Raw genomic sequence first — 23862 nt, forward strand, 5'->3', positions numbered from 1 at the left:
ATGAGTTAGTGGCGCCGTGAGGCGCGAGCAGCAGCGGGAACTTGTTGTGGCTTGCTGAGCAGCGGGGCTGCTGGAAGGTAGTGGAGGCGCACTAAGGCGTAGACTACGGGACGCCCTTGGGCGTGAACATCAAGGAGCCACAAAAGATTTATAGAAGTTACGTGGACGTCTGGCTTGGGGATCTAGCCCAGAACAACCTGTCCGATGCAACCACCCTTACACGAGACACATTGACAAGAGTATGACCGTCCTAAAAATATTCTTTTCCGGCAGTCGCAGCAAAACCATTTCTCACGGCCGAGGTCAGAAGATGGACCCGGATTGGATTCGATACCTTCCCGGAGCAAGAGAATATGGAGTAGTCCCGCTGCAAGGAGCTGCTGGGAGGATGACAATGTGTGGGAGGGACGCAACAAATTATATGGGGTTACACTGAAATGACAGTCCTTGGTCGGGAATAATCCCGAGTCGCTCCGGTATATAGAACCGACTGCCTTGGGAAGCGTTTGCTTCTAATTAAATCTAAATTTGTGCGCCCTCTTCGGCATGTATTGAATTTATCTTTGTCTTCCGGAACTTTTATCGATGGGTGGAAAAAAGTTCCATATGTCCAATCTTTAAAGCTAGCTATAAAAATAATGTCTCTAGCCACAGGCCTATCGCCAAACTGGCATTTGCTCAAAGCTTTTTGAAAAAATTATAAAGGAGAAGCTAGCTTTTGTCATTAAAGCGTTATTGAGCTGTGCCAACATGGGTTTGTGGCTGGCCGCTCTACTGTACGAACCCAGCGTTGTTGTTGGTGTTGTTGTTTTTTGTAGCAGTGCTTAGCCCCATCCAATAGGTGCGACCGATCACAAATTGTGATCAATATCCTCTAACGTGAGTCTAAGGAAAGTTGCTGTTTCAACAGGGGTGGACCATAATGCGAGGGGTGTTAGAGGCGTTGGTTCCACCTTACACTTAAAGAGATGGTTGGTGTCAATTTTTCGTAGAATTAATGGCCCGTCATCAGCTGCAGTGCTCCTACAAAATGAAGTAAATGTTGCCGTTGGTGTAATGCCAAAAATCTCTACGTCAAAAATGTTTTCAAATATTTTTATTATTATTATTATTTATTTATTATTACGGCGTTTTAAGCCTAAAACTTAGATTATTACAAATTATAAATATATTTTAATAATAATAGGATTTCTAGCGTTTGGGGTGTCGGAATGCATGAGATTCCGATCAGCACGGGAACTGGTGGTCCCAACGGGCGAGTCTTGGAGTCATCTCATTGGGAGGTTGGAAGGACGTGTTCTCAATCCTGCCCTACTCCAAGACGTATGATTACACAGTTTTATTATTTATGCTGTCGGAATGCATTTGATTCCGGTCAACCCAAAAGCTAGCAGCTCAGCATAACGAGCCACTCTTATCGGACGGTTGGAAAGGACGCGTTTCCAATCCTCCCTGTACCAGCTTTTATGTACACACAACCAACTATAATAAATCATTATAGGAATATACGTGATTCACATGAACACTCCAACTGTTTGTCTGGGACGATATTTTCCGGAATTCTTTCCCAATTTGATTGCGAGCGATATATGTTTTTACCTGATGCATAAGGTTCCTCTGTGTCTATTTGGATTGCCATGTACGCTCAAGGATCAGTAACATGAAATACAGATACAAAATATTTTATCTTATTGGAAGGGTTTTGCAATATTCTAATAAATTTTTTTGAAGGTGTTTAAGTTTTCACAATTTTTAACATGATTAGGTAGTTCATTAAAACATTACAGGCCTTTGTAAAATATATTTTGCTTGTCCATTTCTGTTTTGAGAAGAGGTAATCTAAAATTATTATTTTCCCTGATTATGTTAGAATGGATTTCATTCCCATAAACAAGTTTTTCACTTAGGTAGGCTGGTAATTCACCATGCTGGATATAAAATACAAATTTCATACTGTGGTAAAATATCAACTGTTTCACACTCAACCAGTTTAGTGCATCAAGCATACTCTTTATGGAAGTGTTGTACCTCACTTTCAATATAAATCTCATAGCTTTGTTTTATTAGGTCGTGTACCTTGCGTACCACGCCCTATGATATTTCAGGCGTTCAACTGGCTTCTGTCAAAGAATTTATCGATCTAGGTGTTGTCTTCGACACTTTTTTCTCTTGCGTTAATCATATCTGTTATGTCCTTCCGAAGGCGTACAGAAACCTTGCCTTCCTTCGCAGATAAGCAAAAGACTTTATGGATCCCTGTGCCAGGAAGCCACTTTTATCTCGTTAGTTCGCTCAAAACGAGAATACGCCTCAGTTGCCACTCCGTCAGAATAGAAAGGGTTCAAAGAAAAGTCATTAGATTTTGCTTATTTTCTATTAACTTTGACGATGCAACTCCATCCTATTACTGGCGCTGCAGGCTTATCAATCTCCAATTCTTGAAACCAGGAGAGCTGTACATCTACTAATGTTTGTTTATGATCTCATCGCTGACTCTTTCGTTTGTTTATTTCTCCTAGCAAAAGTTACAGTAAAAGTCTAGTTGAGGGGTCGACTGCTAATACGCTACCAAAAATATCGAGAGAGGTGTCAAAAGACGCGTATTAGTCTCGAGAACAATAATACGAAAAATTGTATCTCTGTCCGGAGATATTTGCAGTTGAAGTTGGCGATTTTCATGTGGTTGTTGTTGTTGTAGCAATGCTCGCCCCACCTAATAGCCGCGACCGATCACAAATTGTCATCAATATCCTCTAACGGGAGTCCAAGGAAACTTGCCGTTTCAACATGGGTGGACCATAAGGAAAGGGGTGTTAGAGGCGTTGGTTCCACATTACAATTGACCCAGCGGGTCAGGGGGTTAGAATATACCCCCGGTAGGTATGCCTGTCGTAAGAGGCGACTAAAATACCGGATTGGCCTGAAGGTTTAATGTGGCCATATAAATCGTTCCCGAGATGGTCGGGCCAGCACCTTAATGTTGCTGTGTTACCGGAGCGTACCGGATCTGTAAACGGCAAAGGACCATCACATCGATCACTCCCTAAACCTTCGGGGAGCAACCGTATCGCTACAACAACAACAACAACAGATGGTTGGTGTCATGTGGGGACACATTGCAAGCGGGGCATACATTTTGTATGTCAGGGTTGATTCTGGATAGGTAAGAGTTTAACCTGTTACAGTATCCAGAACGAAGTTGAGCAAGAGTGACACGCGTTTCCCTGGGGAGTATGCGTTCCTCTTCCGAAAGTTTTGGATAATTTTCGTTAAGTACTGGATTCACCGGGCAATTCCCGGCATAAAGGTCCGACGCCTGTTTATGGAGTTCACCAAGGACCTGCTTGTGTTTTTTCACTTCATACGGCTGGGCTCTCAGGTGCCGTATTTCCTCAAAATGCTTACGGAGATGACTCCTTAAGCCCCTAGGCGGTGCTGGTTCATCAATCAGATGTCTGTTGGGATGCCCAGGTTTCTGGGTATTCAACAGGAACTGTTTGGTCAGCATCTCATTTCTCTCCCTGATGGAGAGTATTCTCGCCTCATTATGCAGATGGTGTTCTGGGGACATAAGAAGACAGCCCGTGGCGATTCTGAGAGCAGTATTTTGGAAGGCCTGTAGTTTCTTCCAGTGGGTGATTTTTAGGCTTGGTGACCATATGGGTGACGCGTAGCACGTAATCGGCTGGCTAATTGCTTTGTATGTAGTCATGAGCGTTTCTTTATCTTTTCCCCAAGTACTGCCAGCGAGGGATTTGAGGATTTTGTTACGGCTCTGAATTCTCGGAACAATTGCGGCTGCGTGCTCACCAAAATGTAGATCCTGATCAAACGTCACACCCAAGATTTTGGGGTGTCGGACAGTCGGTAGCGTAGTGCCATCGACGTGGATGTTCAAAATGGTCGACATTTGGGGCGTCCATGTTGTAAATAAGGTCGCGGAAGATTTAGTCGGTGATAATGCCAGGTTTCACGAGGCGAAAAAACTGGAGAGATCAGGGAGGTAGCCGTTTATTTTATTGCATAGCGCATCGATCTTTGGGCCTGGGCCTGTAGCCATTATTGTGCAGTCATCGGCGTAGGAAACGATTGTGACTCCTTCCGGTGGTGAAGGTAGCTTAGATATGTAGAAATTAAGCAAAAGTGGGGATAGGACACCACCCTGTGGCACCCCTGTTTAATTCTCCTTGGTTTTGATGTTTCGTTTCTAAATTGCACCGATGCCTGCCGACCACCCAGATAATTTGCGGTCCACCTTTTAAGACATGGGGGAAGGGTATACCCTTCCAGGTCCTGCAGTAACGAGCCATGGTTGACCGTATCAAAAGCTTTTGATAGGTCTAGCGCTACGAGTACTGTTCTATGGTGGGGGTATTCATTTAAACCGCAATTTATCTGGGTGCTAATGGCATTCAGCGCGGTGGTAGTGCTATGGAGTTTTCTGAAGCCATGCTGATGAGGGGCTAGCTGCAAATTTGCTTGGAAATAAGGGAGCAGAATGGCTTCAAGCGTCTTTGCCACTGGCGATAGGAGAGATATCGGACGATACGACTCACCTATGTTAGCTGGTTTCCCAGGCTTTAGTAGCGGGACCACCTTGGCCATTTTCCATTTCTCAGGTATGACAAAGGTGGAAAGAGACAGATTGAAGACATGTGCTAAATATTTGAACCCCTCTTTCCCTAGGCTTTTAAGCATCGGCATGGCTATGCCGTCTGGGCCCACTGCTTTGGATGGTTTAGCACGACCAATGGCGTCCTCAACCTCTTTAGCGGTGATGGTGATTGGTGAAGCGCTGAATTTGTGTTTATGTGCGCGTCTATTGGCTCTCCGTCTATCTTTGTCGACCGTAGGATGAATTATATATTGTTGGCAGAAAGCGCTCGCCCATTTTTTCGTGTCCGACAGCACTTTGTCGCCAAAGGCGATGGAAACATTGTCTTTGTGCTTAGTCGGATTCGATAGGGACTTTACGGTGGACCAAAGTTTACCCACACCGGTAGAGAGGTTACAACCTCTTAGGTGCTCCTCCCATTTCGCCCGCTTGTGTTCATCTACAAGCAATCTGATGCGTTGGTTTATATCCCTTATTTGGGGGTCGCCTGGGTCAAGCTGTCTTATAAGGTCACGTTCGCTCGCTAAGTTTGCGGCCTCCGGCGGGAAGTGGGGCCGGATTTCGGGAATTCTCCCGGCGGGAATGAAATGTGCCGAGGCGGATTTAATGACCTTACGGAAGGCACGCTCCCCTTGGCGGGCATCAGTCGGGATAGGGAGGGCAGCTAGGCGGCTGTCTGTAAAGAATTTATATTCTTCCCACTTTCCTTTTTTGAAGTGTATGAAAGTGCGTTTTTCAGTGACGATGAAGTCGGCGTTACGCTCAAGCGAAATAAGTATGGGCAGGTGGTCGGATGCCAATGTTACAATCGGATGCCAGTTGACGCAGTTTACGAGTTCTGCGCTCACGATTGAGATATCTGGCGAGCTGTGACAGCTTCCTACCATACGTGTGGGGGCGTCTCCGTTTATTGTGCAGAACGTCGTTTCTTCTATTTGATCCGCCAACATCTCACCCCTACTGTCCGCCCGCAAGTTTGAATGCCATAGATCATGATGAGCATTGAAATCGCCTAAGATAATGCGATTGTTGCCAGTGAGTAAGGCCCTGATATTAGGGCGGTATCCACTGGGGCAACAGGTGGCAGGAGGGATTTAGATGTTGATGATTTCTAGGTTTGCATCGCCTAACCGGATAGATAGGCCTTGACGTTCTAAGACATTGTCCCTGCGGTCGATGCCAGGAAAAAATATATAATATTGCAAAGAGTGGTGTATGATAAACGCGAGACCGCCTCCATTTCCGCTCTCGCGGTCTTTCCTGTGGACATTATACCCAGAGCAGGTCTGCAATGCAGATCTTGCTGTGAGTTTAGTCTCTCTCTTGAATCGCAGCAATGCGGATGTTGTGCCGCTTCATGAAATCGACTATCTCCGTAATCTTCCCAGTTAGTCCATTACAGTTTAACTGCAGAATTCTGAAGTGCATAAGGGGAGACGTCGCCACTCTGGGGGTAAGTGACGGGTGACTACGCCTGGGTTGGGGAAGGCCAGGACGCAATTGCTGTTGTGGCCCTAGAACTGGGCGTCCTTGGGCAAGCATTGGGGTACCCGGATGTATACTACGGGACGCCCTTGGGCGTGAACAGAAAGGAGCCACAAAAGATTTATAAAAGTTACGTGGACGTCGGGTTTTGGGATCAAGCCCAGAACCTGCCCGATGCAACCATCCCTTGCACGAGACACACTGAACAGAGTATGACCGTCCTAAAAATAATCTTTTCCGGCAGATGCAGCAAAACTATTTCTCAGGACCGGGGTCAGGAGACGGACCCGGATTGGATTCGATGCCTTCCCGGAGTAAGAGAATATGGAGCAGTCCTGCTGCAAGGAGCTGCTGGGAGGATGACAATTTGTGGGAGGGACGAAACAAATTAGATGGGGTCACACTGAAATGACAGTCCTTGGTCGGGAAAAATCCCGAGTCGCTCCGGTACATAGAACCGACTGCCTTGGGAAGCGCGGTGTGGTTGTTGTTGTGTTGTACCCACAAAAAAAATCGTGCATCACCGTGACGGTAGCCACGGTTATACCACACACCCGGACTTGGCATGGCGTAGTCCAGGGTTATTTTTTATAAGCGCGGCCGAAGGCCGCCAAGGCAGAAAGGTGTTCTGCGCAAAAATACTATGGATCCCACCCCCGGTTTCGAAAGTACCCGCGGCTTTTTTTCGGTTTTTCGTTAATTTCTTTTGAACGGGTAAAAAAAGTGGTAATAGTCTAGCTGAGGGGTCGACTCCTAATACGCTACCAAAAATATCGAGAGAGGTGTCAAAAGACGCGTATTAATTCCCCCAGCGGGTTAGGGGGGGTTAGAATATACCAGCGGTAGGTATGCCTGTCGTAAGAGGCGACTAAAATACCAGATTCAAGGGGCTGTGTAGCGCAACCCTGCAGGTTGCCAGCGCAACATATAGCTTCTCCAAACCCAATTGTCAACCTCACCTATCCGCGGCGAATCCTGTTCCACTAACAGACGAGGCTCTGGCGACCCTAAGCTCCTTATGGAACTTGGGGTTGGGGAGGGAGGGATGGCCTGAATGTTTAATGTGGCCACATAAATCGTTCCCGAGATGGTCGAGCCAGCACCTTAATGGTGCTGTGGTACCGGAGCGTACCGGATCTGTATCCGGCAAAGGACGATCACATCGATAACACTCCCCAAAGCCTTCGGGGAGCAACCTTATCGCTACAACAACAACAACAACGCGTATTAATCTCGAGAACAATAATCCGATGGCGGAAAAGAAAAATTTTATATACATATATCCGGAGATATTTGCAGTTGAAGTTGTCGATTTTCATGTGGTTGTTGCTGTGTCGTGTGTGCATCACCATGTGTGGTTATACCACACAACCGGACTTGGCATGGCGTAGCCCAGGGTTATTTTTTATAAGCGCGGCCGAAGACCGCCAACTCAGAAAGGTGATCTGCGCAAAAATACTATGGATCCCACCCCCGGTTTCGGAGGTACCCATTGTTTTTTTTTCGGTTTTTCGTTAATATCTTTTGAACGAGTTAATATTTTTATTTTCCGCCTTCGGATTATTAATACTGATGTCAAGGCGCGTCCTTTGACACCTCTCTCGATATTTTTGGTAGCGTATTAGCAGTCAACCCCTCAACTAGACTATTACCCATTACCACACACCCGGACTTGGCATGGCGTAGCCCAGGGTTATTCTTTATAAGCGCGGCCGAAGGCCGCCAACTCAGAAAGGTTTCGGAGGTACCCATGGGTATTTTTTCAGTTTTTCGTTAATATCTTTTGAACGAGATAATATTTTTATTTTCCGCCTTCGGATTATTAATACTGATGTCAAGACGCGTCCTTTGACACCTCTCTCGATATTTTTCGTAGCGTATTAACAGTCGATCCTTCAACTAGACTATTACCTATCTCCGGACAGAGACAACATTTTTCCAATCTTGGCCCAACTTTAGGGTGGGTACCGTAAACTGCACTACTACCAGATTCTTGACCTAGACGTGAATACGCGTCTTTTGATACCTCACTCAAAAAGAGGCCCAATTTTAGGTTGGGGCCCCTAAACTGCACATTTTCCAAAATTTCCAATTGCCGTTCGGATTCGTGATCCTGGAAACAAGTCATTTGACAGCTCTCCCGATATTTTTGGACGAGTTTTAGGCTTTGAGTTTTAACATTTGTGAGCTAAAGTAAATAATTACGGCACATTTTTTTTATATGCAAGGTGTGCTATTCTAAAATTTTTCCGCAACTTACAGCGATATATCTTTTCAACTTTATCTTCTCCAAAAATTGGTGAATGAAATTCCACACTCAAAAAGGCAAACCGATTTGTTCAACCTATGCGACTCACAAAATATAAATATTGTTAATATATATACGTAAATACCGTCCTAGAGGTGAACTATATTTCATAGTGTACCTATACCAAGTGTGTTCCCTAAGCGATAAACGTCAAAACTACAAACAGCCTCGCTCACCTGATGGAAATCTCAGGTCTAGAGTCGCATTTTTAGTCTCAACGACAACATTTTTGACTACCAATCGTATGGACTTTTTCAATTTTTCAATCATTCGGAGCATTCGGTAATGGTATCCATTTTGAATTCGCTGTCATTACGAATACAGCGAGTGCCTGTCAGAATGCTTGACAGATAAGTCAACACACTTGTACTTGTACACTATGCTATATTTGACTATCGGTGATTACACCATAGATGAATGCATTGTGAATGATGACAAAGTGTGATCTCTTCTGCATAAACGTCAAAATTCCAAAGTGATTGGATCACCTGATTCGGATTTGACTATCGCTGTCTCATTCTGTATCTCTTTCTATCACCCGCTGAAGATAGGCGCCGCCATATTGAACAGCCTGTCAAAACGCGGAAAAGTAGCCATATTGAACAGCCTGTCAAGCAGTTGACAGATAAGAGATCACACTTTGTCATCATTCACAATGGATGAATGGATTTGCAACTCTTTGTTTCGAGAGAGCGCTGTCAAAATGCACATTTTTTATAACACTTATCAATGATGCCACTCCAAACAAAAATGAATAGATCTGAAAATGGGGATTTTTGACATAAATTTCGGCGATTATAGTTTCAATCATCTAATAAAATGATAGTTGTAAAATATTTATTTCTTTAAACTTATTTTACAATAATACGACTAGTTAGAGTTAAATATAAACAAATCTAAGTAAAATTTACATTTCAATTAAATTACTTAGTCAAATATTGTAACGCATTTAACTCGCAGTGAAAACCATATATTCTTTTGAAATTTCAGAAAATCGGACAGATGATATAACAGTTAACATTATTTAATGGATAGGGCTTATCCTACATGTCTGGCGTTCCAGGTTCTGTGATCAAAATGGACTGGTTGCATCGGGAGTTCATATTTACAAAACTTGTTTTTAGTGATAACTTTTTAATGGGAAATAATATTTACCCTCCGCCTTCGAACTAATAATATTTAGACTAAAAAAAGAATTTTTATCCTTTTTCCCATAATTTTTGAACGCTATTCTACAGTTGTAGGTCAAACTAAAGTTTACCGAAATTTTGGCCCGTTTTTCGTTTTGACTGGCACATTTTTTGTTCTGGCACCCGCTTCAGCTGGCGCGAGGGATTTATCTGTGATTGTTGCCAGCAACAACTAGAAGATAAATCCCTCGTGAGAGCGAAAATATGAGAGCGTAACCAAAAGATTCGTATCAATCTAATCTACGGATTACACCACTGCGATCGAAAAATCGCTAATATGTTGCAAAAGCAAAGAGGATAAAAATAATAAGAGCCGTCACTCGTTATTTTTTAGGCATTTACTCGATGTAAACTATGAGGTAGTCGCTACTTTTTTTTGGGCGAGATGTTTATAAATATCTTCTATACATTTTCATGGGGTATTTGTGTTTATTTTCCCGACTGTATTTAATTAAATATTTAATTCTCTTTCCAAAAAACACGTTTGCATAAAGTGACAACACCGCATGGATAAATGGAAAGCAATTCAAAAATGTCCCTCATAAAACAAACGTAGCGACTACCTCACAGTTTACATCGAGTAAATGCCTCAAAAATAACGAGTGACGGCTCTTATTATATTTATCCTCTTTGGCAAAAGGCCGAATGCTAATCATAACAAAGAGGATAAATATAATAAGAGCCGTCACTCGTTATTTTTTAGGCATTTACTCGATGTAAACTATGAGGTAGTCGCTACTTTTTTTTTTTTGGCGAGATGTTTATAAATGTCTTCTATACATTTTCATGGGGTATTTGTGTTTATTTTCCCTACTGTATTTAATTAATTATTTAATTCTCTTTCCAAAAAACACGTTTGCATAAAGTGACAACACCGCATGGATAAATGGAAGGCAATTCAAAAATGTCCCTCATAAAACAAAATTAGCGACTACCTCACAGTTTACATCGAGTAAATGTCTCAAAAATAACGAGTGGCGGCTCTTATTATATTTATCCTCTTTGATCATAGTACAGGTTTACAAGTATGATATGTATGAAAAGGAAACAATTCCTCTCTCTTTCTAACACATTGCCTTTTGACATTTCGGTCAGTGGCAAATTATTGTGGAACTCAATGGAACATGCGTTTGACACTGAACGAAGTGTCAAAATTACTGGGGTTGCTGTCGTGGAAAGCAACGCAGGGAAACAAAAAAAGGAGCGGAATATCAGATATGGGTTGCTGTGATGGTAAATTATTTTAAACGAATTTAGAATGAAAATTTAGTGCACCCAAATGCGTCCTACAGAAAATTATGCAAAAGTCTTGAATTGGGGTATCTAGACGCGTAGTTATTCCAGTATTAAGAATACAAACACGGGTGCTAAGTTTTTCTACCGTTTCAAAAGTTCTCCGCCAAAAACAGTTTAAAACCGAGGTCAACTGCAATAAACCGTCCAAAAATGTGGAAAGAGAAATTAAAAGACGCGTTTTGTCCTGTTATCAATAGTCCAAAGGCGAAAAAGTATTCGAATTATTGGAAGCGAATCAAAAATATGTCTCTTAATACCTCCCCGACGCTTTCGGTCGTGTTTTAGCAATCGTCCCCGGTAATAAAGTATCAAAATTTGTTAATTAAAATTGTCCAAAACATATGGGTTTTAAAGAGAGATGTAATCAAGTGCTCGTTTGAAAGTAAATAAGGATATTTCTTTGCAATTTTACAATAAAAATTTCACGCAGTTTTCGTTAGCAGCTACTACACTTTTCTTGGACCTAAGAAGTACAACAGTGCCAAATAGCATCCACAAAAAAACGAAAAAGAACAAGTATTTTATCAGGTGAGCGTGGCTGTGTGTGTGCGCGCTGCTAGGATTGGATCACTACTTGTAGACCTGTACTATGAATGCTAATAGCCGTGTTTTGGTAAAAGTCTAGTTGAGGGGTCGACTGCTAATACGGGTCAAAAAATTTCGAGAGAGGTGAGAAAAGTCGCGTATTGACGTCGACAACAATAATCCAAAGTCGGCTAAGAAAAATTGCTAAAGCGGGAGTCATTGGTACCGTATGTCGTATCGCTGTAGTCGTATCCCTAACGTAATCAGCTGTTTATCGTTACGACGGTAAACCAAAACTAATTGGTTGGCTACCATACGGTTACGACCATTGTGAATGATAACTAAGTGTGCTATCTTCTGAATAGACGTCAAAATTCCAAAGTGATTGGATCACCTGATTTGTATTTGACTATCGCTGTCTCATTCTGTATCTCTTTCTATCACCCGCTGAAGATAGGCGCCGCCATATTGAACACCCTGTCAAAACGCCAAAAAGTAGCCATATTGAACATCCTGTCAGGCATTTGACAGATAAGATATCACACTTAGTTATCATTCACAATGGTTACGACCTTAGCGGCACCAATAATCGATTGCATTGATTCCCATAAGGTTGGTCGAATCAGCTGTTATAAGGTTACCGATACGGTTACCGATAAGGCACCAATGTCTGCAGCTTAACTCTGCACGACAGCATGACACTACTAATAACGAGAGGGGTGTAAACCGACGCATCTTGATATCATTATTTATAATCCTATGGCGGAAAAGAAAAATTTTACATCGTTCAAAAGATATTAACGAAAACCGAAAAATGACTCGCGGGTCCCTCCGAAATGGGGGTGAGATCCATTGTATTTTTGCGCAGAACGCCTTTCCGTATTGGCGGCCTTCGGCCGCGCTTATGAAAAATTACCCAGGGTGGGTCCAACACCGGTTTGGAGACCAAAAATACCGTGCAAAACAATTATGTTCACAATTTTTTTTGTGGGTAAGCAAAATTACAACAACCTCATGAAAATCGCCAAATTTAACTGCAAATATCTGCGGACAGGGATAAAATTTTTCTATTCCGCCTTCGGATTATTGTTGTCGAGGTCAATATGCGTCTTTTGACACCTCTCTCGATAGTTTTGGATTTTCATGTGGTTGTTGTAATGTTGGTGTACCCACAAAAAAAATTGTGGTAAAAGTCTAGTTGAGGTGTCGACTGCTAATACGCGTTAAAAGATATCGATAGATGTGTCAAACGGCACGGTTTGACATCAGTATTAATAATCCGAAGTCGCAAAGTAAAAATTTTAACCCGTTCAAAAGATATTAAAGAAAACCCGAAAAATTACTCCGGAATGTTCCAAAACCGAGATAGGGTTCCACAGTATTTTTGCGCAGAACACGTTTCTGCGGTGGCTGCCTTCGGCCGCGCTTATTAAAAATAACCCTGGGGGCCAACACCGGTTTGGAGACTTTCGTTAATATCCTCTGAACGAATCAAAATTTAGTTTTCCGCCTTTGGATTATTTTTGCCGACATTAATACGCGTATTTTGACACCTCTATCGATATTTTTGGTAGCGTATTAGCAGCAGACCCCTCAACTGGACTTTTCCAAAATTGTGAACATAAGTGTTTTGCGCGGATATAGTTTTGGTCTCCAAACAGGTGTTGGACCCACTCAGGGTAATTTTTTATAATCGGGGCCGAAGGCTGCCAATGCAGAAAGGTCTTCTGCGCAAAAATACTGTGGATTCCACCTCTGGTTTCGGAGGGACTCACCGATCATTTTAGGTTTTTCGTTAATATCTTTGGAACGAGTTGAAATTTTTATTTTCCGCCTTCGGTTTATTAATACTGATATCAATACACGTCGTTTGACACCTATCTCTCCATATTTTTGGTAGCGTATTAGCAGTCGGGCCCTCAACTAGACTTTTACCAAATATTTGAGTTGGTGAATTTAATACCTTTTTGAAGATTTTATTCATTGTTTTGGATACGTTATGACTAAGAGATTTATTTTTTGTGGAATATGTTTGTAATTTTTTTCGTTTTCTTCATTTTTATGAAATTTTCACGATTTTTAGGTTAAGGCACCATTAATCGATCAAATTGGAGATGGTTATGGATATGGGTATGGTTACGACTATGTCGTTAGGGTTAAGGAAGTTTAATTGGCCCTTAAAAACCCTTAAGCGCCCTATATACCATTGTGCATGATGACTAAGTGTGTTATCTTATCTGTCAACTGCCTGACAGGCTGTTCAATATGGCTACTTTTCAGCGTTTTGACAGGCTGTTCAATATGGCGGCGCCTTTCTTCAGCGGGTGATAGAAAGAGAGACAGAATGAGACAGCGATAGTCAAATACAAATCAGGTGATCCAACACTTTGGGATTTTGAGGTTTATGCAGAAGATATCAAACTTAGTCATCATTCACAATGCTATATACAATGTAATCTGTCTTAGGCAAGGTGAACACGAGGCTACGCATCATAGACGCGTTCAAGATATTTCATATAGCTACGATTTCTCTACACCTCAAGATCTGTACACGAAGCTACTTTCGAGCGTCGTTACAAAAAGCAAACAATTATTGAAAAAAAATAATAATAATAAAAAATTAAATTTCTTTAGCTATATCCGTCCCCGAAACCCAAGAAAAATAGTTATTAAACATTGTTTGCATCCCCGTGCCTTTGTAAATTATGAAAGGCAATTTTAAAATACCGCGGACTAGAGAGAAGGGTGATTTCTAGTTTCCACACTTATTAATCTTTTAAACGCTCCAACAATGTCTAACCAAGCTTTTGTGGTGTTTAATACTCTTTTTCGCTTTGGTAATATACCTTTCACGCACTTTTATTAACTAAAGTAACATTTTTTAACTAATTACACAAATTTGCACACAAAAAAATGTAAACAAACATCTTGTTCTTCCTTTTTTCAAGCGTACGTGCGCTCAGCGACCAACATTGCTGTACGCTTAGCTACACGAAAATTTCATGCTTTGTCGCTTTCATGCAGCTGACGCCTCGTATGCAGCTCTCCATTCAAATACATGTATTCGGCATCAAAGCGTACAAATTTCGTCTGCAGCGTCTATGACGCGTAGCCTCGTGTGCACCTTGCCTAACTATTATTCAGGCCAGTCTAGAATCAGTGAAAGGTGCTTGTATAGTATTTCAAGAAACCCGAACCGTGGGACACCCTGCACGTTGATCTTTTCGGTCCACTAGAAACAGTTAGGTCCAAGCACCGACATGTCTTGGTTGTAGTAGACTCATTTACCAAGTTTGTCAAATTGTACGGCGTGAACACTAGTACAATCGAGACTGCGTGTGTATTGCTTAAGTACTTTACCAGTTACAGTCGACCCCGAAGGACTATCAGCGACAGAGGTTCTTGCTTCACGGCTCTTCAGCTTAAACAGTTCTGTACAGATCATAATATCGAGCATGTATTAAATGCGGTAGCATCTTCACAGTCGAATGGAAAAGTAGAGCGAGTTAACAGGGTCCTGAAGGGTATGTTGGCAAAACTCACTAGCCGTATTGATCATACGGACTGGAAATAGAGGCTAGTCGACGTCGAGTTTGCCCTGAGAGACTCCAAGCAAATTATTATTCGGTGTAGAGCAAAGAGGACAGGTGGTCGACGAACTGACACAATATCTTCACGCAAAATGTTCTAGTGAGCCCGTGGAGCTGGCCGGAATCAAGGAACGGACGAACAAGGCTATCCAGAAGTCAGAGGAAAGAAACAAACGATGTTTTGACCGCACTCACAAAACCGCCCAAAAGTTTGAGGTTGGCGAGCTTATTCTAATCAATAATGTAGATACCACTGTGGGTAAGAATAAGAAATTAATCCCCAAGTATAAAGGGCCTTACGCCATTAAAAAACATTTGGGACACGACCGTTACGTAGTGACCGACGTAGAAAACTGTCAGAATACATAGATTCCTTATAGTAGTGTGACTCGAGCAGACTATGACGCTGGGTGCAGTCCAGCCCTTATGGCGATGATCCGAGACCGGAAGGCAACAACTCTGAATGCCCAAAAGACGTATCTAATTATCCCTGTAATGATGATGATGACTGCACCGACTATGAGTATTTGGAGGAGCACGAGGATTCCCACGACGGGCAATCGGGGGCGATTGTTTGTTAGATTGAGGCCGAATGTAATAAGCCTACAGGTAACACCGAACCGAGTGCCAATCCTGTTCTCCTCCAAATAATGGTGGTGGAATATGACAGCTTAAATCCGGTTCCGAAATGAGATTATTTTGACTTGTAATTTGTTGCACGTGTACAAACTAAATTTTGGTAAAATAAACCGCATCGGAACGAAAACTACACTATAAACGTTTACGCTTAAACTTTATATGGCCTGCTAAGCGTCAAACTTAACTACTCTTCTGATATTGCCGCGCCTGAAATTAGTACGTACTACCCTACAAGACGGAGGTAACTAGTTCACCCACACATTCAAAGCTTTTTTCGCTCTCCACTAACACATCGACGTTCCTTGCTGTCATCGAAATGACAGCGTCATCTTAATACGACAATTTATTAATTATTCCGGGAAACATTTTAAAACGATGAAAAACTATAATTGTGGTAATTAAATTAAAAAACTAAAAAAGTGCTTGTGCTACGGGCTTTTAGGTGTGACGTGTGTTAGCTGTTTAGGCACTTCTAAATTAACCTGGCGCATTAACTAGAGGCAGTATCGCTGCAACTAACGCTTCAAGGAAACACAACTAATATTTTAACATGACAGTGTTTATTCAGTCTTACTGTGCAAGTTTTAATATCTACAAGATAGTTATAATAAGTAAATGATTAAATTAAAAATTTTGTAACAAGATTCTTACTTGTTCGTTTAATTTCCTCGAAGGTTTTTCTATAAAATGAAGTTGAAGGAAGCGATTTAGATATTATGAAGAAACGCTTCGTTCAATTTCGTGTTTAACGAAAATTTATATGTATAATAAAAGGATGCCATACTTATGAAATTAAATAAAATGAAGTTTAAACTGTCAAGTTATTATGTCATGTTTACAATGTTTAAGGTAATATAAAATCTTGGTTTGATTCAGCGACATCCCGGCCCCCGTGAATCGATTGGATGCCCGAAGATTCACGAACTACGTCTAATGCCGCCAACTTAGAAGCAGGTCTCCTTAAATTTCCTGTAGCTGTCTTGACAATTGCTGATCTGACTTGACCATCAGATGCCGTAAAAACTTCCACTACGATGCCTCGCTTCCATTCACCACGTCTCTCGTTTTCATCGCATATAAGCACAACATCACCAACTTTCAATGGATCTACTCGTTGACACCATTTGCTTCGACGCGTTAATGTAGGAAGGTATTCTAGGACCCATCTCTTCCAAAAGGTCTGCTTCATTTGTTGGAGGATTTGCCATTGCTTACGCAAACAAGCACCCTCATCTACGGACGGTGTTTGAACATCATTCGGGCAGCCTAATATGAAATGATTTGGTGATAGAGGTTCAGCATCTTCCTCGTCTAATGGCAAATAAGTTAGTGGACGAGAGTTCACCAAGTTCTCAGCTTCAATTAAAAGACTTTGTAACGTCTCCACTTGGGGCACCTTTGTCTTCAACGTAAAGGAAAGGACTCGCTTGACACAGCCCACCATTCGCTCCCATGCACCTCCAGCTGAAGGATTACCAGGTGGGTTAAACAACCATTCTACCCCATACTTTACACCTTCATCGACCAACTTCCTCTCTACCAATACCCAATCTTCTTTACTCACACCAACGAAATTCGTACCCCTGTCACTGCGCATTCTCAACGGGACTCCTCGTCGGTTTATGAAGTTGCGTAAGCACAGTATTAATGCATCAGACGACAGATCCTTTGCCAATTCTAAATGAATTGCTCGTACAGTCAAACATGTAAATAAACATCCCCATCTTTTTTCTTGTCTGCGACCAACTGCTACGTTATATGGACCGAAGAAATCTACACCAGTATAGCTGAAAGCCCGAATGTACGGAGTAAGGCGATCTCTTGGAAGCTGTCCCATAAGTGGTGGCTTTGGTTCCACAATTCTGTTTTTACATATTTGACAATCTCTTTTAGCTGCACGAACCAAACTACGTAAATTAGTTATCCAGAACTTCCTTCTTATAGCGCAAATGATTGCCTCATTATTTTGATGTTTGTATTTTTCGTGATAATGTCTAGCAATGAGACCGGATAATCGATGCTTATGCGGTAAAATTATCGGCCTTTTTGTTTCTAATGGGACACTATCAGCATAATCGATACGTCCTGATAGCCGCAATATTCCCTCGTCGTCAATTATCGGAGTCAGCTTAAATAACGGACTGTTTTTAGGGATTGGTTTTCTGTTTACTAAAATGCGCATCTCCTCCGGATATACGTTCTCCTGAACGAAACGACATACAATCTTTTCAGCTTGAGAAATGTCCTCCGCTGTCAACTGTGGCACGAAATGTGATGATATTGGAGTGAATTCCAGCTTTTGAACAGACCTAAACTTCATCATAGCTTTCTTTACCCAGCAAATGACTCTTAACAGCCTATAATAATTCGAAAATCTGTCAAAATCTATTAACGATGAGTCAATACTTATTGCAAGTATGAACTTCGCTCGCCTTTCTTCGAGGCACGGTTTCGCGGCAGCACCATCAACTAGCTTGGGCCAAGAATCCTCCGGTTCTTTCAAGAAATCTGGGCCACATATCCATCGAGAGTTCGAAACAAGGCGTGCGTTCAATCGTGTTGCATCATCAGCAGGATTCAACTTTCCGGGAACCCATCGCCAACAGTTTACGTTCGACGAGTCCAAAATTTCTGCAATTCTGTGTGATACAAATTGCTTGTAACAACGACTATCTGATTTAATCCAGCTAAGAACCGTCTTTGAGTCAGACCAAAATGTTATTACGTTAGGCCTCCTGTCATGACCATTTAAAATAGCCTCCTGCAGACGAACGCCCAATACGGCAGACAGCAGTTCAAGTCGTGGTATCGAAAGTGCTTTAACGGGGCTACAACGAGATTTTCCAGCTACGAAGACTACATTGACTTCACCATCGAATTTGATTCGCCAGTAAGCAACCGCAGAATATGCAAACTCGCTGGCATCTACAAAAATATGTAAATCAATTGTGGAAACCAAGTTACTAAAATTCCGGTGATAGCAGCGTGGAATGATAAGACTTTTAGCTTTGTCGAGCTCTGTATACCAGTTGTACCATTCCCGATAAACCTGCTCCGGAATAGAACTTGTCCAATCTACATCTAACCGCCATAGTTGTTGCAAGATAATTTTCGATTTGATTGTAATATTCGCCAGATACCCGAACGGATCAAATATTGACATGGTAAGGCTTAAAACTTCAGCTTTCGTCGGTCGCCTTTTTCCCGTCAAGACGTCATTCGGAACTTTCACGAATTTTAGTTTAAAACAGAAAGAATCATCCAGTGGACGCCAGTACATTCCAAGTACCTTCTCTGCCATGGATTCGTTGGAGCAAAAGCTCATTGTTTCAACGTGCGTAAGAGGGGTCTTCGTTTCCCCGAGTGCAAAACAGACCTCTTCAGAGTTGGATTTAAATCCTCGCAACTCGAACCCGGCATAGCTGTGAATTTCCTTGACCGCATTTGTAACACTTATAGCCTCATCTCCTGTTTCGAAACTGTCTACGTAGTCGTCCACATAGTGGCGGTCAATAATAGCACTAGTAGCTCTTGGATGAAGGTCTCGAAACTTCATCGCATTTGTATTCTTCACGTATTGTGCAGAACATGGTGAACAGGCTGATCCAAATATCATCGCGTTCATAATATATACATCTGGTTCCTTTGACGAATTTCCACCCCGCCACAAAAAGCGTTGTGCATCCTGGTCTTCTTGGCGTATCAGAACTCTGTTAAACATTTCTCGTATGTCTGCACATACGCCAATGACACCCTGTCGAAATTTAAATAGTATACTCAATAAAGGCTTTGGCTGATAAGCATCTGGACCTTTCATTAGCCTTGAGTTGAAAGAAACACCATTTACTGACGCTGTGGCATCGAATACTAAACGTAGTTTATTTTCTTTATTTTGATTACATACCGCAAAATGGGGTAGGTACCATGTGTGAGGTTTAACCTCCATTGCTTCCGCCCGTGATAGTTTCCTAGCATATGATTTACTTAAATACTCATTGATCTTATCAATGTACCAAGTCCCAAATTCACGGTTTTTTTCAAATTTTGTCTCCAATGATTCCAGACGACGCAGTGCCATACTATAGCTTTCACAAAATTCTACCTCATTATTTAGCCACAATAAACCGGTTTCATAACGGCAACCGATTTGCTTGGTTGTCTCCAATAAAATTGCTTCAGCTCGTTTGTCTGCTTCAGACATAACCGGCTGTAGGGGCTTCATACCAAAATTCTCCAGCGTAAAATATTCTTTCATTTGCTGCTGAATATCGTTGATTGCGTCTAATTCGCAGTCTATACGACAAACAACTCCTTCTACACTATCTTCGTTGGATCCGAAGAGCATATATCCCAACTTTGACCTGTGGACAGAAAAACAATCGTCTATGTTTATAACTTCTATTGGACGAACCAAATTTGTGTGCGGCATACCGATGAGAATTTGTGGCACAGCATTAACATAATCATCCACTGGCAAGTTTCGAATTTTATCGTACTTTAATTTAAAACTGTCAACATTCAACGTTTGTGCTGGTAGCTCTAACTTTCTTGTTGTGCGTACATTTCTCATCTGAAATGTTGTATTCTGATTCAAGCCAGAAATTTCGACGTCTAATCGTTGTGATAGTTCGCTTGTGGTCTTACCTCCTATCCATTTTAATGATAATTTATCAACTGGACCATTCAAGCCAATAGTTTTAGCTACCTGCTCTTCGATCAAGGATATTTTAGAACCATCATCGACAAATGCAATAACCTTACAACTACCCTTTGGTCCTTTTATTTCTACAGGCAGAAATTTAAATAGCGTTTGCTTACTAAATTCCTTCGCGAATATAGTGACGACATTTGCTGTGTCAGCTGCCTGCTTTTCCACATCTGCATTGTCCGCAGTCGACGTCGACTTTAAATTGCCATTGAAATTTTTGCTACTTCGTTCGTGCAATAGCCGGTTATGATATCTACGGCAAAATTCAAGTCCGCACTCGCGACGTGTATTACAATTGATAGTGCTGTGACCAGGTCGTAGACAACTGAAACATAAGTGATTTGCTTTCACAAATGACCATCTATCGCTGCAGTCCATATTTTTGAACTTTTCACACTGGCTTAAATTGTGGTTACCTTTGCAATATAAACATTTACTTTCTGTCATCACTAGCACTGGTTTCAATGTCTTGGTTGCCTTCGAAATCAACTGTTCATTTGTTTTGGAAGTCTCTACCGGCACAACGTCTGTAGCAATTGAAATAAATATAGCGACTTCTTGTAACCAATTACTAAAATGGCGAACACTTGGGAAACACAATTTCGTGGAGAAAGTATACCTGGCCCATTCTTCACGTTTATTCATCGGCAATTTACTTAGTAATTCGTCTAACAACGTCGGATTCGAAAGATGAGATGCTGCTCCTGCATTTTCCAAGAAAGCAGTTAGGTTGCTCACCATTGTACTGAAGGTTACAATTTCGGACATATTTCCTTCGGCTATGGTTGGAAACGCTCGCGCTTTAGCTATTTGGCTACGTATTAGTAGCTGTGGACGTCCAAAATGGAATTCAAGCGTAGATATTACAGCACCTACACTAGATGGGTGAATTAGTAGGCATTCTACTCGCTGTCTGGCTGGCCCTTTTAAAGCCTTTTGCAAACGGAATAAATTTTCCAAATCTGTGTACATATACATTGAGGTAGTTTCCTTGAATGCTGCAAAAAACATTGGCCATTCTTCCGGCGATCCGTTGAATTCAGGCAGGTCGTGTAATTTGCGTACATACGGCTGTTGTATAGAAATTGACGGTGGCAATTGGTTTGGCTGCACACTTGACTGTGCTGGTGGCGCTTGACTTATGGCAAATGGGGAATACAATCCATTAATACTTGACACATTTAAGGCTGTGCTAGTATAAATATTACTACACGCTTGGCTTACATTAGAGTTTACAGAATGACTGATTCTGGTGTTCATGACGTCGGCATAGGTTAGGTAGGCTGGCTGTACACTAGCATATGCGGCAGTAGTATAGATACTAGGCAAGTTACCATGGCCTAGAGTGATATCAGTATTAGGGAGCATGTTGCAGGGGCTATTGTTTGTAAAGCCAACTCTTGCGCTAGTTCTGTCGGCAAAAATTACTTTAGTGGCGGCAGCGTTGGAACTACCACTGGCTACGTTGACGTTTGCAGAGGATACGGCGGCAGCATTGGCAAAGCTACCATTAACTACGTTAACGTTTGCAGAGGGTATTTCGGCAGATGTGACATGGGCTGAAAAGGCATTGGCAGAGATTACGTCGGCAGAGGTGACGTTAACAGAGACATCATCGGCAGAGATGATGCTGGCTAAAGGGGTTTTGACGAAACCTGTGTTATTTGCAATTTCTGTACAAAATTTCGCTTGTAATGCGATTGTTTCTCTTAAATCTAACTTTTCCTTTTCTGCGGCCGCCAATAGGAGCTGCAATTCTCTTATTTGTGCTTTAAATTCATAAATTGACTTATCTGTTTGTGTGATTGTTTTATCAGTTTCTCCCTCGCTGGCTGAAGCCATCTCAGCGCTGGTGTCCGAGTCCGTTGAATTGTTTTCCGTATCGACCAATGGTATTTCGTTTTTGTCGCTTCTAAGATCGTATCGTTTCATGAGTATTCATGTGATTCCACGCTGTAATTATAGTTTGCGGATTTGTCTCAGAACAAATATTAAAAAATGTTATCGCTGCAACTAACGCTTCAAGGAAACACAACTAATATTTTAACATGACAGTGTTTATTCAGTCTTACTGTGCAAGTTTTAATATCTACAAGATAGTTATAATAAGTAAATGATTAAATTAAAAATTTTGTAACAAGATTCTTACTTGTTCGTTTAATTTCCTCGAAGGTTTTTCTATAAAATGAAGTTGAAGGAAGCGATTTAGATATTATGAAGAAACGCTTCGTTCAATTTCGTGTTTAACGAAAATTTATATGTATAATAAAAGGATGCCATACTTATGAAATTAAATAAAATGAAGTTTAAACTGTCAAGTTATTATGTCATGTTTACAATGTTTAAGGTAATATAAAATCTTGGTTTGATTCAGCGACAGGCAGCCAAGTTCTCTTGCCACCAATTGGAATTGGAAGATTCGATTTCCAAAACCAAAAAAGGTAAAGTTTTCAAGACAGTGCACAACCTAAACAAAGGTGGTATCAAAAGACGCGTGTCGAGATCCGTTTTTAGAATCTGAAAGTTGTATACAATCGACGGGATGGCCTAGAAGGTTTCAGGTGGTCATACTAAATCGCTCCCGGGGAGTGTCCTTATCACTACAACCAAAGCAACATTATTTACTCTCTGCTTTTCATTCATACGTATGTGTATTTTTTAATAATAAAAAAAAATGTATTATTCTAATATATATCATCTCTGCCGGGGTGCGATTCAGCTCAGGATATGCCAAAACAACAAGAAACCTACAATTAAATGCAGATTCACGTGTCATTTGCCAAGGATTTACCGGTAAACAAGGTACTTTCCACAACCAACATGCTTTGGAATACGGTACAAAATTGGTTGGATGTATTTTCCCAAAAAAGGGTGGAACTACGCATCTTGCCAGTATTTGCTTCGGTAATTTATATTGATTTGTATTGATTAAAAATTGCAATAGTAGATAATGTAATGTGAATTAAAATTGAATAGGTAGCCGAAGCAAAAAATGCAACTGATCCGCATGCAACTGTTGTTTATGTGCCGCCACCATGAGCTGCTGCTGCTATCATAGCAGTATTACAAGCACGACATTTCTTTGATTGGTTGCATAATCGAAATTGTGCCCTAACATGATATGGTTCGCGTTAAGCACGCTATGTTAAAGCAAAATAAATCTCGTCTAGTCAGGCCCGATTGTCCAGCATCATCGCACCAGAAAGGGTAAGTAAATTGCCTACCATATTAAATATATAAACAATATGTATGAATTTGTTAGTGATAATTTGTCATGCTTTTGTTGATAATCAACTGAAGAAGGCAAATACCAAAGAGTTCGAAGTTCATGTAAATACTGTCACGGATATTACCATCACTAAGTTATCCCATCGCTAAGGCGATGCTAAGGCCATGCCAAGCAGTATTTACGTTAATAATCAAATCAAGTATACACATATATAAGGCAGCCCAGAGAGATGTCACACACAGATGCATTTACTTATACCCCTATGTGCGCGCGAGAG

The 23862-nt window shown here is 41.5% G+C and overlaps 2 protein-coding genes across 5 annotated transcripts in view; both read right to left on the reverse strand.

Annotated features, from left to right (window-relative positions):
- Positions 1-8517, reverse strand: part of bur (GMP synthase burgundy) — a 707220-nt gene extending 698703 nt beyond the window's left edge. For all 4 annotated transcript variants that reach the window (XR_010949680.1, XM_067766342.1, XM_067766343.1 and 1 more), the window contains exon 1: positions 8361-8517. The gene's annotated coding sequence lies outside the window, so the exon portion shown is untranslated. The remainder of the gene's footprint in view (positions 1-8360) is intronic.
- Positions 8518-16205: 7688 nt separating this feature from the next.
- On the reverse strand, positions 16206-22709 carry LOC137240293 (uncharacterized). The gene is made up of 2 exons (XM_067766344.1): positions 22506-22709; positions 16206-22445 (listed from the first exon to the last, which is right to left on the reverse strand). Exon 2 carries the CDS (start codon positions 22286-22288, stop codon positions 16493-16495), a length of 5796 nt encoding a protein of 1931 aa, XP_067622445.1. The 5' UTR covers positions 22289-22445; positions 22506-22709; the 3' UTR covers positions 16206-16492.
- Between the last annotated feature and the right edge of the window lie 1153 nt (positions 22710-23862).

The sequence above is a fragment of the Eurosta solidaginis genome, chromosome 2 (assembly GCF_040869045.1).
Source record: "Eurosta solidaginis isolate ZX-2024a chromosome 2, ASM4086904v1, whole genome shotgun sequence".
Taxonomy (NCBI): Eukaryota; Metazoa; Arthropoda; class Insecta; order Diptera; family Tephritidae; genus Eurosta; species Eurosta solidaginis.